At 40.1% G+C, this 12,186-nt stretch overlaps 8 protein-coding genes across 8 annotated transcripts; 2 read left to right on the top strand and 6 right to left on the bottom strand.

Moving 5' to 3' along the window:
• Positions 1-605: 605 nt before the first annotated feature.
• Positions 606-1,025, bottom strand: NEHOM01_1200 (small subunit ribosomal protein S24e; the record flags this gene model as incomplete). Its single annotated transcript, XM_051490078.1, has 1 exon — positions 606-1,025. The coding sequence occupies one exon, from the start codon at positions 1,023-1,025 to the stop codon at positions 606-608; it is 420 nt and encodes a 139-aa protein (XP_051346038.1).
• Positions 1,026-1,078: 53 nt separating this feature from the next.
• Positions 1,079-1,435, bottom strand: NEHOM01_1199 (uncharacterized protein; the record flags this gene model as incomplete). Its single annotated transcript, XM_051490077.1, has 1 exon — positions 1,079-1,435. One exon carries the CDS (start codon positions 1,433-1,435, stop codon positions 1,079-1,081), a length of 357 nt encoding a protein of 118 aa, XP_051346037.1.
• A 28-nt stretch (positions 1,436-1,463) lies between these two features.
• NEHOM01_1198 (uncharacterized protein) lies at positions 1,464-2,315 on the top strand (the record flags this gene model as incomplete). The annotated part of the gene is made up of 1 exon (XM_051490076.1): positions 1,464-2,315. One exon carries the CDS (start codon positions 1,464-1,466, stop codon positions 2,313-2,315), a length of 852 nt encoding a protein of 283 aa, XP_051346036.1.
• A 297-nt stretch (positions 2,316-2,612) lies between these two features.
• On the bottom strand, positions 2,613-3,749 carry NEHOM01_1197 (uncharacterized protein; the record flags this gene model as incomplete). The annotated part of the gene is made up of 1 exon (XM_051490075.1): positions 2,613-3,749. The coding sequence occupies one exon, from the start codon at positions 3,747-3,749 to the stop codon at positions 2,613-2,615; it is 1,137 nt and encodes a 378-aa protein (XP_051346035.1).
• A 245-nt stretch (positions 3,750-3,994) lies between these two features.
• NEHOM01_1196 (thymidylate synthase) lies at positions 3,995-4,912 on the bottom strand (the record flags this gene model as incomplete). The annotated part of the gene is made up of 1 exon (XM_051490074.1): positions 3,995-4,912. One exon carries the CDS (start codon positions 4,910-4,912, stop codon positions 3,995-3,997), a length of 918 nt encoding a protein of 305 aa, XP_051346034.1.
• Positions 4,913-6,090: 1,178 nt separating this feature from the next.
• On the bottom strand, positions 6,091-9,570 carry NEHOM01_1195 (uncharacterized protein; the record flags this gene model as incomplete). Its single annotated transcript, XM_051490073.1, has 1 exon — positions 6,091-9,570. One exon carries the CDS (start codon positions 9,568-9,570, stop codon positions 6,091-6,093), a length of 3,480 nt encoding a protein of 1,159 aa, XP_051346033.1.
• Positions 9,571-10,500: 930 nt separating this feature from the next.
• Positions 10,501-11,058, bottom strand: NEHOM01_1194 (uncharacterized protein; the record flags this gene model as incomplete). The annotated part of the gene is made up of 1 exon (XM_051490072.1): positions 10,501-11,058. One exon carries the CDS (start codon positions 11,056-11,058, stop codon positions 10,501-10,503), a length of 558 nt encoding a protein of 185 aa, XP_051346032.1.
• A 639-nt stretch (positions 11,059-11,697) lies between these two features.
• NEHOM01_1165 (small subunit ribosomal protein S30e) lies at positions 11,698-11,880 on the top strand (the record flags this gene model as incomplete). Its single annotated transcript, XM_051490043.1, has 1 exon — positions 11,698-11,880. One exon carries the CDS (start codon positions 11,698-11,700, stop codon positions 11,878-11,880), a length of 183 nt encoding a protein of 60 aa, XP_051346003.1.
• Between the last annotated feature and the right edge of the window lie 306 nt (positions 11,881-12,186).

Here is a 12,186-nt window from a genome sequence, read left to right as displayed (position 1 = left end):
ATCTAGTGATTCACTAATACTTTACTAATACTTTACGAACACCTCACCGACTCAAACTCAACATAACTTAACTTAACACCACATCAACTTAACTCAACTCAACCAAGTACTTACTCTTCACCCGATCCAATACGAATGCTTATATCAAGTAAAACCAGAAAAACCAGCACAGCCACCACCACTCGCATTCCAATAGCCAACAAGCGCACCACCCAACCCGTAAACTGCATAGCCACCACCACTCCAACATATCCCAAGATAACAAGAATCAAATAAGGCCTAATCTTCCATAAAAGACCACCATTCCGCCATGTGGCTACCTCCAACATGTAAATTTTAAAGATAAACAACGTCATAGTATTACAACGTCATATTATTACACCATCCAAACCATTACGCCATTTATTACCAACTTAACCCCTACATATACCAATCCATCCACTACTCAGCTAACTCAATCCAATCTTATCTTAACACAACTCAACTAAAGAGATAACTTAACTTCACTACATATTGAGTTAGGCAAAGTACTAATACTATCTTATCTTAACTTATCTTATCTAAATACCACCCCACCTAATACAATATTAACTTAACCTGTTTATTTAACCGCCGTTCTTCTCCTGTCGTTTGGTGGCCTTCTTGAGGTAGGCCTGCATAGTTCCTCTGATCTTCTTCTTCTTATTCTTCTCCTCCTTCCTGATCTTACGTGGTGTCTTCACTACCTCCTTACCTTCAGTCTCCTTAAGAATCCTATCTAAAACGAACTTGTGCTCAATTCTCTCTAAACTAGCCTTCTTAGTATAGACTTTAGCCGTTGCACTAGTGATATGAGTTCCAAAACGAGTGGAACAATCACGGACAATAATGTTATCTACGGCCACATTTAATTGTTCACTAATTTGCTTAGCAACTGCCTTCTTAGTAGGAGTTGAGCCTTGTGGGTGATAAACTGATAAGACTAATTCAGTTCTATCTAAGAGTAGATTTTGTCTTTTCTCTAGTATCTTTACACTAGTAGCCATTTACTGGGGTTAAATATTAAAAAAAGTATAAGCAGTTTAGTCCTATTGTGAAATTAGTTGATAAGAAGAGAGTAATTGAGAGATTGGATGACGTGTAATAAATATTCGGGTGAGATAGGATCGTTTTGGTTTGATTTGATGTAATTTGTTATTTCCTTTTTTGTCCTATCAAGTAAGAGATTGAGTCGGTTGAGGTCTTTGTGGAGTTGGAGAGGTGGGGGTTGGAGGGAGAGTTGGGCTTTGACTTGGGCGAGAGTGTAATGGATATGTAGTTTAGCTAGGGAGTCTTCAATTAGTTGGAGTAAAATAAGGTGTGAGGGTTGTTTTTGGATTTTGGAGTGATTGAGTTGGTCGGTGCGTTGGGAGGAAGATTGGAGGAGGTGGAGGAGTTCGCGTTGGAGGTGGTCCATAAAAATTTGCTGATTGGGCCGGTCTAACATGCCATCGCATGGTTTTAGATTGTCTAAAAGTAATGATATTAGTGTAAGTAATAGTAATAGTAGTGGTGATGGTATTGGTATTGGTATTGGTGTGAGTAGTGGTGGTGTAATTAGTAATGGTATTAATGTGAGTAGTAGTAATAGTATGAGTAATAGTGTGAGTAGTAATGTAAGTAGTAATAGTAGTGTAAGTAGTAATAGTAATAGTGTAAGTAATAGTAATAGTGTAAGTAGTAATAGTATGAGTAGTGTAAGTAATAGTGTAAGTAGTAGTAGTAATGTGAGTAGTAGTGTGAGTAGTGTAAGTAGTAATAGTGTGAGTAATAGTGTGAGTAATGTGAGTAGTAGAGAAGAAATGCGGAGGAAGGGACAGATGGTGGGGGAGGCGGTAGTGCGTGGGTTGCTTTGGAGTAGTAATAGAGTGAGTAGTGGTCGAATGGTTGGTGGTGGTGTGGGTGGTAATGGTAGTGGTAGTAGTGGTGTGAGTGGTAGTAGTAATGGAGTGGATTGGGTGGGTGTGCTGGGTCGGGATAGGGAACAGTGGCGGTACTTGGCGGATGGGCCGGCTTTGTACCGGAAGGAAGTAGGGGGAGTAATTGATGGACGGCCAATGCAGTTGAAGAAGAAGTATGTAAGTCGGCGGAAATATGCTGAGGTGGGGACTGGTGTGACTCGGGGTGGGAAGAGAGATAGTTGCCCGATTTGTTTGAGTGATTATCGAGTGACGAGTGTGTGTGGAGTGCTTAAATGCCGGCATTGGTTTCATATGAAGTGCATTGAACAGCACTTGCAACGCTCGGGTGGATGTCCTATTTGCCGTAAGGACGTGATTAGTGGAGTAATCAATTAAATGGCTAACTAAGTAGTCAACTAAGTAGCCAATAGAATAAATATAATATTGAGATACGTTGTGTGATGTAATATGTAATAGGTATAATACTAGCTTGATATTGGATTAATGACATGTCCATGGGGAGAAAGGTTCCTCTTATTGAGTTGGGTTGGGTTGGTGTGGTGTGGTGTGGTGTGATATGAATCAAATAGTATATTATGGTGCTGGCAACAATAATGTTGTTACAATGTGTTGCTTGTGGAGTAGTAGTTAGTGAAGACTTTATTGCTAGCTGAATTGGCATGGGAGATGGGCTTAGCGTAAACATCGGCTCAAATCTTCTGCGGAATAGAATTCAAAGAGCTGGCGGTCATTGTCCATGGTAGGAGTGCCATTGTCGTCATCAGTGCAGTTGGTACGAATGAACTCGTCTTGCTCGTTAACGGCTAGACAGTACGTGTAGAGATGGATTTTGAAAGCAGGCTCGTTTTTGTAGTAGGGAGGTGAAATGGCCAGTCGGTTGGCTGTAGTGGTTGTATGGTAGAGACCCATATGAACGTAGCTCAGACCACCGAAAAGATCTAGACGTTGAACGTTTAGATGGTCATCATACCCGGCGTTAGTACCGAGAGAAAGAGTATGTTCGTCTGCTGCCCGAGCAATAAGCTGGTACGTGCCAATGCTATTAGTGTACCCAACTAAGATAGAGAGTGGTAAAGGTTTGATATCAGAAGGGTTATGGAACTTTAGAGACTGGGTGTTATCGCCAAGAGCCAGGAACTTTTTGCTGCCACGGTTATAGAGATAGCCGATGTTCTCTTTAGTGCTGTAGTAGTTGACTACCTTGCTAGCAGGGGTAGTTAGGCCGGTGGAATTGTTGTTAATATCGGGCGCGCCTGAAGAGCCATTAATGGTATCATAGGCAAACGAATTGGTTTTGATATCTTCGTTGTATTTATCCTGGGTTACCCAGACCCAAAGTTGGTTGCGGACCCATTGGGAGCTCGAATCAACACAAGTAGCTACCATGACCAGGTTATCACTATTATTCATATCCAGGCACAGCCCCTGTAGACCAATCCGCACCATTTGACTGCCCATGTAAGCAGGAGAGGTGTAATAGAAACGAGTCGTAGAATCACTGTTACTGGCCTTTAGAGTTACTCCAGTTCGATCAGCAATTCTATCCGCGCCCATATACATTGAGCCACCCGATTGATTTGTAAGGCTAAAAACAGCACTAGCAACCTGATCCGAAACAACTGTACTCATCCTAATTAAGTTAGCATCTTTAGGATCCGTCGCCAAGTACAAGTGATTGTTATTTAGTTTGCCAATAAACCGTTTGGCACCAACATTAAACAAGTACCCTGGCTTTTGGAAATCATACAATCCCCACACTAGGTTAAGTAGCAGACATAAAGCCACAACAGAGTAGCGAAGCAGTATCATTATTGAGTTTAATTATGGCCGGGTTATTTATGCTTAACATGATACTGTTTGTTTTATATCCACATACACCCATCAGGTGATTTGTTCATAATGTTTTATGATGCCATCATAATACGACCCCAGCCCACATCAACGCAATACCCTCCCATAACAATAGACACAAGCCATAACAATCCAATTTATTGCTCGCCCCAATCCAACCTAACTCAAACTAACCCAAACTAACCCAACCCAAACTAACCCACCTAAGCTGACATCTTCATTTTAATGGGAGGATGCGGCTCGTAGTCTTCCAGAACAAAGTCTTCGACCTGGAAGTCCTGAATAGACTTACGCGGCGTAGCAGGAGCAAGACGTACCTTAGGAAATGCCCGCGGTGTACGTGTTGCCTGCTCCGTAAGTTGTTCAATATGGTTGCGATAGATATGAGCATCACCAATCGTGTGCACAAACTCACCCTCAGGAATATTAGTCAAGTAAGATACCATCTTCAAAAGCAACGAATAACTAGCAATATTAAAAGGCACTCCCAAACCAACATCACCCGATCTTTGATAGAGCATTAAGTTAAGCCGGCCACCCGTAACTGCAAACTGAAACAAAACATGGCAAGGCGGCAAAGCCATCTCAGATAAAGCACACGGATTCCAAGCCGATACCACCAAACGCCGACTAGTTGGATTTTGTTTCAGTTCATTAATAACCCAATTAAGCTGGTCAACTCCTTGATTAGCATAATCAGCTTCACAGGTCGTATACTGCGCCCCAAAATGCCGCCACTGAAATCCATAGATAGGTCCCAAATCATCTTCTCGTCGCGAAATCCCACGAGAAGCCAAAAACTCTTTCGTCCCATTAAGATCCCAGATATGTACGTTTTTCTCTTTCAAAATCCGATTATCAGTTTCACCTCGTACAAAGAAGAGTAGTTCTTCAATTACCAAGCGCAGATTAACCCGTTTAGTTGTTAAAAGAGGAAAAGTATTATCTCTAAGCGAATATCTAGCCATATTACCAAAAACAGCAATAGTCCCAGTCCCAGTCCGATCTTCCTTATCAGCTCCCTTACCAAGTATATCCCGAATCAAATCCAAATACTGTTCCTCCTCATGTCTCATTTCCACTTTCTTTATGTCTTTCACACCCAAATCTAAGCACGTCATAAAAAAGAGTCCTTCCTCCCACTATATTCGTTTCATTTCCCGGCAACTCACTCAATATCTACTTCATACTAGCTGTCGTATTACTGAGTGGCAGCACCCCATTACCAACCAATACTAACTTCTACCAAGATATAATTAAGATAGTAGTGAGTAGTGAGTAGTGAGTAGTGAGTAGTGAATAGTATCAAGTAGTGAGTAGTGAGTAGTGAATAGTATCAAGTAGTGAGTAGTGAGTATGACGTGTATAGTACCCAATTGAGTTGGTATCTTCTTAAGCTAATTCCATTCTGTATTTGTAGTTGGGAGTTGTATTATGCCAATCTCGGAGTTCAATTTGATCTCCTATTCTTAGCACTACTGATGAGGAATAAAGATATGTTGACTTGTGTGTAACTCCTGCGAAACAGACTGCAACTCAACTAACACAAGCCCAGAACCCATGTGCATAAGCCAAGAATAGTGGTAGATACTCTGAATACCGCACTAACCCAATAATACTAACCCAATACTGACTCAATACTCACTTAGCAACGCATTGGACACCTCAGATAGGCATTTCAAATACGAATTATCACCACAACGTAACTCATCTCACCTAACACCATATCAACCTAATACCATATCAACTTAATGCCATATCAAAGTAACTCATTTCATTTAATACCATATCAAAGTAACACACCATCTAATACCATAACACACCCTATCTCACTTAATACCATATCAAAGTAACACACCACAACGTAACACCCAGCATCACTTAACACACCCTAACACACACCAACTCAACACCATATTAAAGTAACTCTTTTATTTCAAAACACCATCTCAATCCAGTCCATCTCTATTCCTCTCCAATTCATTCCAACTTACTCAAGCACCATTCCATTTCTCCCTATCTCACTACCCGCCTCAACTCGACTTAACTTCACTTCCTAGCTATACCAGGAGAACAGCACACGACCTAAACAACAGGAAGGTACTGAGTCCCAAATAGATAAAGAGTCAACCACAACAACTGGAGGACTCAATAGAGCTATTTACCATATCTCTAAAAAAGCTACACCAACCCAAGTTAAATTAGATAAGATAAGATAAGACAAAAATCAAAACATCTACTCAAATAAGATAAAACAATCTAAAGATAAAACAAAAACAAAAAACAAGATCAAAACAGCTTAACTAGATAACTCAGATTGATTTTTAAGAGTCTCTTCTTTAGCAAGCTTATTATCCTCCGATACACTCATTTCAGCACCACACGATTCACTAAAACTAGTTTCTGTTTGAGTAGATAAAGAATCCCGATCACTATCACTACCATCACTCATCTCACTCATCTCACTATCTTCCAAATCACTTTCACCATCATAATCCGTTTCCGAAGGACTTGAACTATGCAAAGTAGGCGGTTTAGTTATCATAGCACAAGTAACCGGTTCAGGAGCAGAAACAGAAGTACTCATTTCTAAGCTTTCTTCTTCCACCCCACTACCACTCCTCTCACTACCACTCTCACTACCACTCTCACTACCACTCACACTACCACTACTCTCACATCCAGATGATTGATACTCTCTTTTGATTTTTGATTCAGACTCATCCCTATCAGAAGATTTACGCTTATAAGACTCAAGAATACCTTTTGGTTTTGAAGATAAAGAAACAGCACTATCTACTCTTTTGGATTTTTTAGGACTCTCTGGATGACTATCTCTCTCACTATCTCTCTCACTTTCGCACTTGCGCTTCTTACTCACTTCATTCTCATTAGTCACTTCATTCTCACTAGTCACTTCATTCTCACTAGTCACTTCATTCTCACTAGTCACACTTATCTTATTAGTTGTGATATCAGGTGAGGTAGTTGTGATATCAGTTGGAGTAATAGTTGTGATATCAGTTGGAGTAGTAGTTTTGTTTAGATAAGATACATCGGGTAAAGGCATTTGATTAGCTCGAGCAGCTGCTTCCTTCTCTGCAGCTACTTTAGCTAGCATTTTCTTGGACTTATAAGGCCGAGAAGGAGTATAACTGGAAATCCGATCATAATTAATCTGGCGACCAACTCTTGGTACTACATCAGCCCAAGGTATTCTATCTAAGTACCCAGTCACTACTCTACGCGTATAATCTAGCATCCGATAAACTTCCTGCTGCTCCAACTTACTTAAGTTAAGGAACATAGTACAACACTCTGGATTCTGCTCAGTAAAAGCCTCCCAAACTCTATTAAGCTTATCAGCCCCACCATTCTGCCAAACATCTTTATGTGTATCAGGATCCCAGTAAATACGATAAGTCATCTCATCATCCATAATCAAAGCTTCATGTAACAACCCTCTACCCTTAAAGAAATCAATCCGTCTAGATAACCAAGTAAGATAATCACGACTACAACCTACTCCTAATTCTTGTGGCATCGGATCTTTCTCTAAAAAAGCATCTTCAAGTTCATTCAACCACTCATACTCTTCCGGATGTAAGACCTTCTCCTCTTCATAGATATTATATAAAGCATAAGCATACTGCATTAAAGTCTCTTTTACCTTACCTCCTTTAGGAAAGCCTTTCTCCCGTTGAATAGGTTCTCGCTTATCAATCCTATCTTTAAACTTCATAATATCTTCATAAAAGATACGCCAATCATCAGCCGGAAAGACTCGTGAAAAGTAAACATTATCAGCTACAGGTACAGTAAATAAACAAGATTCATCTAATACATCCTTAAGAGTAGTTACATCAATAGCAGCTACAGCTACTGAATGTTGACCACCAGCTGAAGCACTAATAATAGGACCAGCCACAGGAAATTCAACTTTACTCGGAGTATGATCCTTATCTACTTCCCGACCTAATTGGCCACACTCACCAAATCCCCAACTATACAACTCACCCTTAGATAAAGCTAAACCATGATTAGCCGTAATAGAAAAGTCAGTAACCTTATCAGGAATTTGACACCGCGTAAATTCAGAACGATCTTTAAAGTCTCCTACACCCAACTGACCCGAGTCATTCCGACCTACAGCCCAAAGTGTACCTTCCTGGTCTAGTAAGTGTGAACTATGCGTGCCTCCCATTACCTTCCTTACTGAATCGGGTAACATAGAATTAAGTTGAGGTTGAGTTTGAGTGGAGTTATCAGTATTAGGTTGAGTAGATTGAGTGGAGTTATCAGTAGTAGTAGTATTAGGTTGAGTGGAGTTATCAGTAGTAGCAGTAGCAGATTGAGTAGAGTTATCAGTAGTAGATTGAGTTTGGTTATCAGTAGCAGTAGTAGTAGTAGCATTATCAGTAGCAGTAGCAGATTGACCAACACCAACACCCTCCTCATTGCTGCTCTCATCATCTCGACGGATGGGCACATGACTGCGGAAGGCCCAACCACCTCGTGCGGCAGCAGCTGCATACTCTTCAGCTGTTAACTGGCTGTAGTTATTGTTCCCAGCAGTGAATAAGCGATACTCTTCAGAAGACTCGTCTGGTTCTCGGGCTAAGTTAACTAAGTGGGAAAGGTACCTAGTCGGATACCTTGGTTCTCCTCGGGCTCTTCTCTCCTGACGTGCTCTTCTATTCCGGGCTCTTCTTTCTGCTAAAGTTTGCTGTCTTTGCTGCAGGGGTTGAGCTTCTCTCTCCTTCCGGGCCTCTTTAGACTCGTACTTGAACTTCTTAGCCCCAGTTAGAAGACCTCGACCAGTCGGTGTCTCTGAAACAACCAACTCAGCCTCACTATGCACTTGAGTCTCCCCAGGATAAGCATAAGGTACTACTTTCCTGGTACAAACTACTCTCTCCCGACAAGTCTTAATAGGAACAATAGGAACAATATCATTATCTGGACAACATAATAAAACCTGATCATAAGCCTTAGTAGCTGTAATTCGGTCAGTTACATAGTATCTATTACCTTCTGAGTCATAAAAATCTACTTCTACCCGACGAGAAGGACTAATTCTTCTCCCCCTTCTATTCCGGTTAATCATTCTATCTACTTGAAAGGCTAAAGAATGATGAGCACCTGCTCCGGCCCCTTGAATATTCCTGAGAGTAATTCTTGGTTTTAAAGCATTCTTCTTAGTATTCCGAGTAGTTTTATACCCTAATTTACCTCCAGCTGAATCACCCCAAGCCCAAAGATTTTCATCTAAGTCAATAGCTAGTAAGTGATTACACCCGGCATAAACTTCCTTAAAACGATGACCTTCTACTAGTAAAGGTGTCCATTGAATATCAACAATCTTATCTTCAGCTGTAACTGAATGACCTATCTTACCATTATCCCCACGAAAGACTCCCCAAGTCCATAAACGACCGGCCTTATCTATAGCAGCTGAAATAGAATCACCAGCTGCTACATGAGTTACTGCAACGTTCTTTTCCTTAAAGATAACTTGGGCTGGTTCGGAATCGTTTGAACCTCCTCGGCCTAAAACACCTTCATCATTACAACCCCAAGAGTATAATTGACCCTCGGCTGAGATGGCAAAGGAATGCATCCCACCACAGATAACCCTTACAATTTTCTTATCATCAAAATAAGAAAGAGGAAAGGGAAGGACTCGCTCGTATACATCGGACTTATCACCATGTTGCTCACTATCATTGGACCCCCAGACAAAGACCTGAGTTATAATTCTTCTAAAACTATTCGTCATTGTATTGAAAAAACCCATCTGAATTTTATAATATTTTAGCTGGAGAAATGAGCTTCTTATATAGTAGAAGAATTGCGGACGAAAAAGGAAAATCCCAAAAAATACCTAAAATAGAAAGTGTTGCGAACGAAAAAGGAAAAAAATGGCTTTTTAATTAGTAAATTTATTGAGGGCCGGGCTGAGCTGCAAATTTTTCTCAAATTTCGAATATTTTAGCTAAAGTTACTGTGTTTATTATTGGGTTAGGTAAAGTTACTGTGAAATTGAGTTAGGTGTGGTGTGGTGTTATGTGGGTTTAGGTGGGTTTAGGTGGGTTTAGGTGGAGTTGTGTGGGGTTGTGTAGGGTTTATATGGGGTTATGTAGGGTTTATGTGAGTTTGTGCTAGGTTTATGTGAGTCTATGTGAGGTTTATGTGGTATAGAATAAAGGTGTGTAAAGGTGTATTTGGGTGTATAAAGGTGTATAAAGTTGTGCCAAGTTAGTATATAATAAAGGTGAGGTTGGTATTGGGTTAGTGTGTGTTATTGTGTGATGGTATTAGTGTAGGTTAGTGTGTAATGTGTTAGTATTGGGTTAGTGTGATGTAGGATGGTGTTAGTGTAGGTTAGTCTGATGTAGGATGGTGTTCGTACACACTAGTATGTGATGTAGGACGGTATTAGTGCGTGATATAGGACAGCATTAGGATGTGCTGAGGAGGAGCAATATTTAGTGTATATAGCAAAGCACCCTAAACTGTGTAGGATTAGGTAGTAACAAGCAGCAAAGCATTCAACTTAATACTAACTAAACTCAATACTAACTCAATACTTAACTAAACTCCACCACACCACACCTAACTAAACTCAATACTAACTCAATACTAACTTAACTTGTTTATTACAGGGCTACTAAGCCACCACACGGGCTGGTACTACCTTAGTAGTAGACTAAAACTCGAATTTGAACTCTTCCTCCGGGGAATGTTCGGGGATATTAGATTCTTCTTGGGTTATTGCTTTGGGTTTGGACTTGGTGACTTTCTTTTCTCTTTCGATTCGTAAAATGGACTGCTGAATGATTTCATCGGTTGGATAGGCGGGGAATCGACCTTCTAAAGGCGTACCTTCAGTCCATAGTAATGGGCACTTGCTGTACTTGGCTAATAGTTGGCTATACTCTAAAACTGCCTCTAAACCTCCGGATAATTCTCGTTCGGAATCGGCTACTATGGCTTTGGCCTCTTGCAGCCAGACTTCTTTCTCTTCTATCTCATTGAATAGTCGTTTGGCAATTAGGAATACACTCTCAGAGACTTCTTCATTCTCCTTATTGAAACCTTCTAAACTCACTCGATAAATTAAGTCTAATTCTTCAGCTACTGCCTTAATCTTACGCAATAACTCCTTCCGTACAACTAAATTCTCTCCTACTCCCGTACTTACTCGATTTAACTCGGTCAAAAGACTAACTAATTCGTCACTATTCTTCCTAAATAGCTCATCCATAAATAAAAAGAGTCCATTGAGTTAGTATGGAGTGGGGTTGATGTGGGTTGAGTTAAGTTAACGTTGATGTGGGTTAGGTTGAGTTACAATACACCTTTACCCAATACCAACTCATACCAATCTTAACTTAACTTAATACAACCAATTTATAGTGAGATAATTGCAGATAGTGCGTAAATAGTTTGTCTATCTAGTGGGTATGCTGTTGCTTTATTGTCTCTAGACCTTCCATAAACTAGCCGGCTCTGATTGATTTGTTCTCTACTCTACTACACTAAACTAAACTAACACTACAGTAGACTACACTTTACTATACTCTGCTAAACTATACTATACTCTACTCTACTACACTTTGCTTTATTACACCTTACTAAACTATACTCTACAGTACACTTTACTTTACTATACTACACCTTACTAAACTTAACACCACACCACATCACATCAACCTGACTTAATACAATCTAACTTGCCAACAACTTAACACCACACAACACCACATTACACTAAACTCAAACAAAACCCAACCCCATACTAACCCAACTCAACCCAACCCACATCAACCCAACTTAACCCAACTTAACTCAACCCAACTTAACGTAATACTAACTCATTTATTTTGTCTTTTTTTTGGTCCCCATGGCAAAAGCAATCTCATTGAACAAAACCGGTAAAGTTAGAGGGACAACTCCAAAAGTAGCAAAGGCAGATAAGCCTAAACCTAAAAAAGGAAGGGCAGCTAAACGGGCTTTATATGAAAATAGATTAACTAAGGGGTACTTTGAAGGAGCAATGAAGATGAACTCACAAGAGGTTAAATAAAGTAATAAGAAGGTTTATGTTAAATTGAGTTACGTTATAGTTAGATTGTGTTTAGTTGGGGTGGGTTATAGTTAGATTGTGTTACGTTATGGTGTTTATTTGATTGGGGTTGTCATACGATCACTACCTAATAGTAATACTTAGTGTTACTTAGTACTTAATACTACTGCTTAGTGCTAATGCTACTACTAATACCACTACTATACCAATACTACTACTTAATACCACCACTACTATACCACTACTATACCACTACTAACACACTTTTACATGTCTAATAACGGTATCCTTTTAGTCATCTTAAGG

Source organism: Nematocida homosporus (assembly GCF_024244095.1).
Source record: "Nematocida homosporus strain JUm1504 chromosome Unknown 4527, whole genome shotgun sequence".
NCBI classification, from domain to species: domain Eukaryota; kingdom Fungi; phylum Microsporidia; genus Nematocida; species Nematocida homosporus.
The sequence above is the reverse complement of the archived record's forward strand: the minus strand, read 5'-3'. Positions and strand labels throughout refer to the sequence as shown.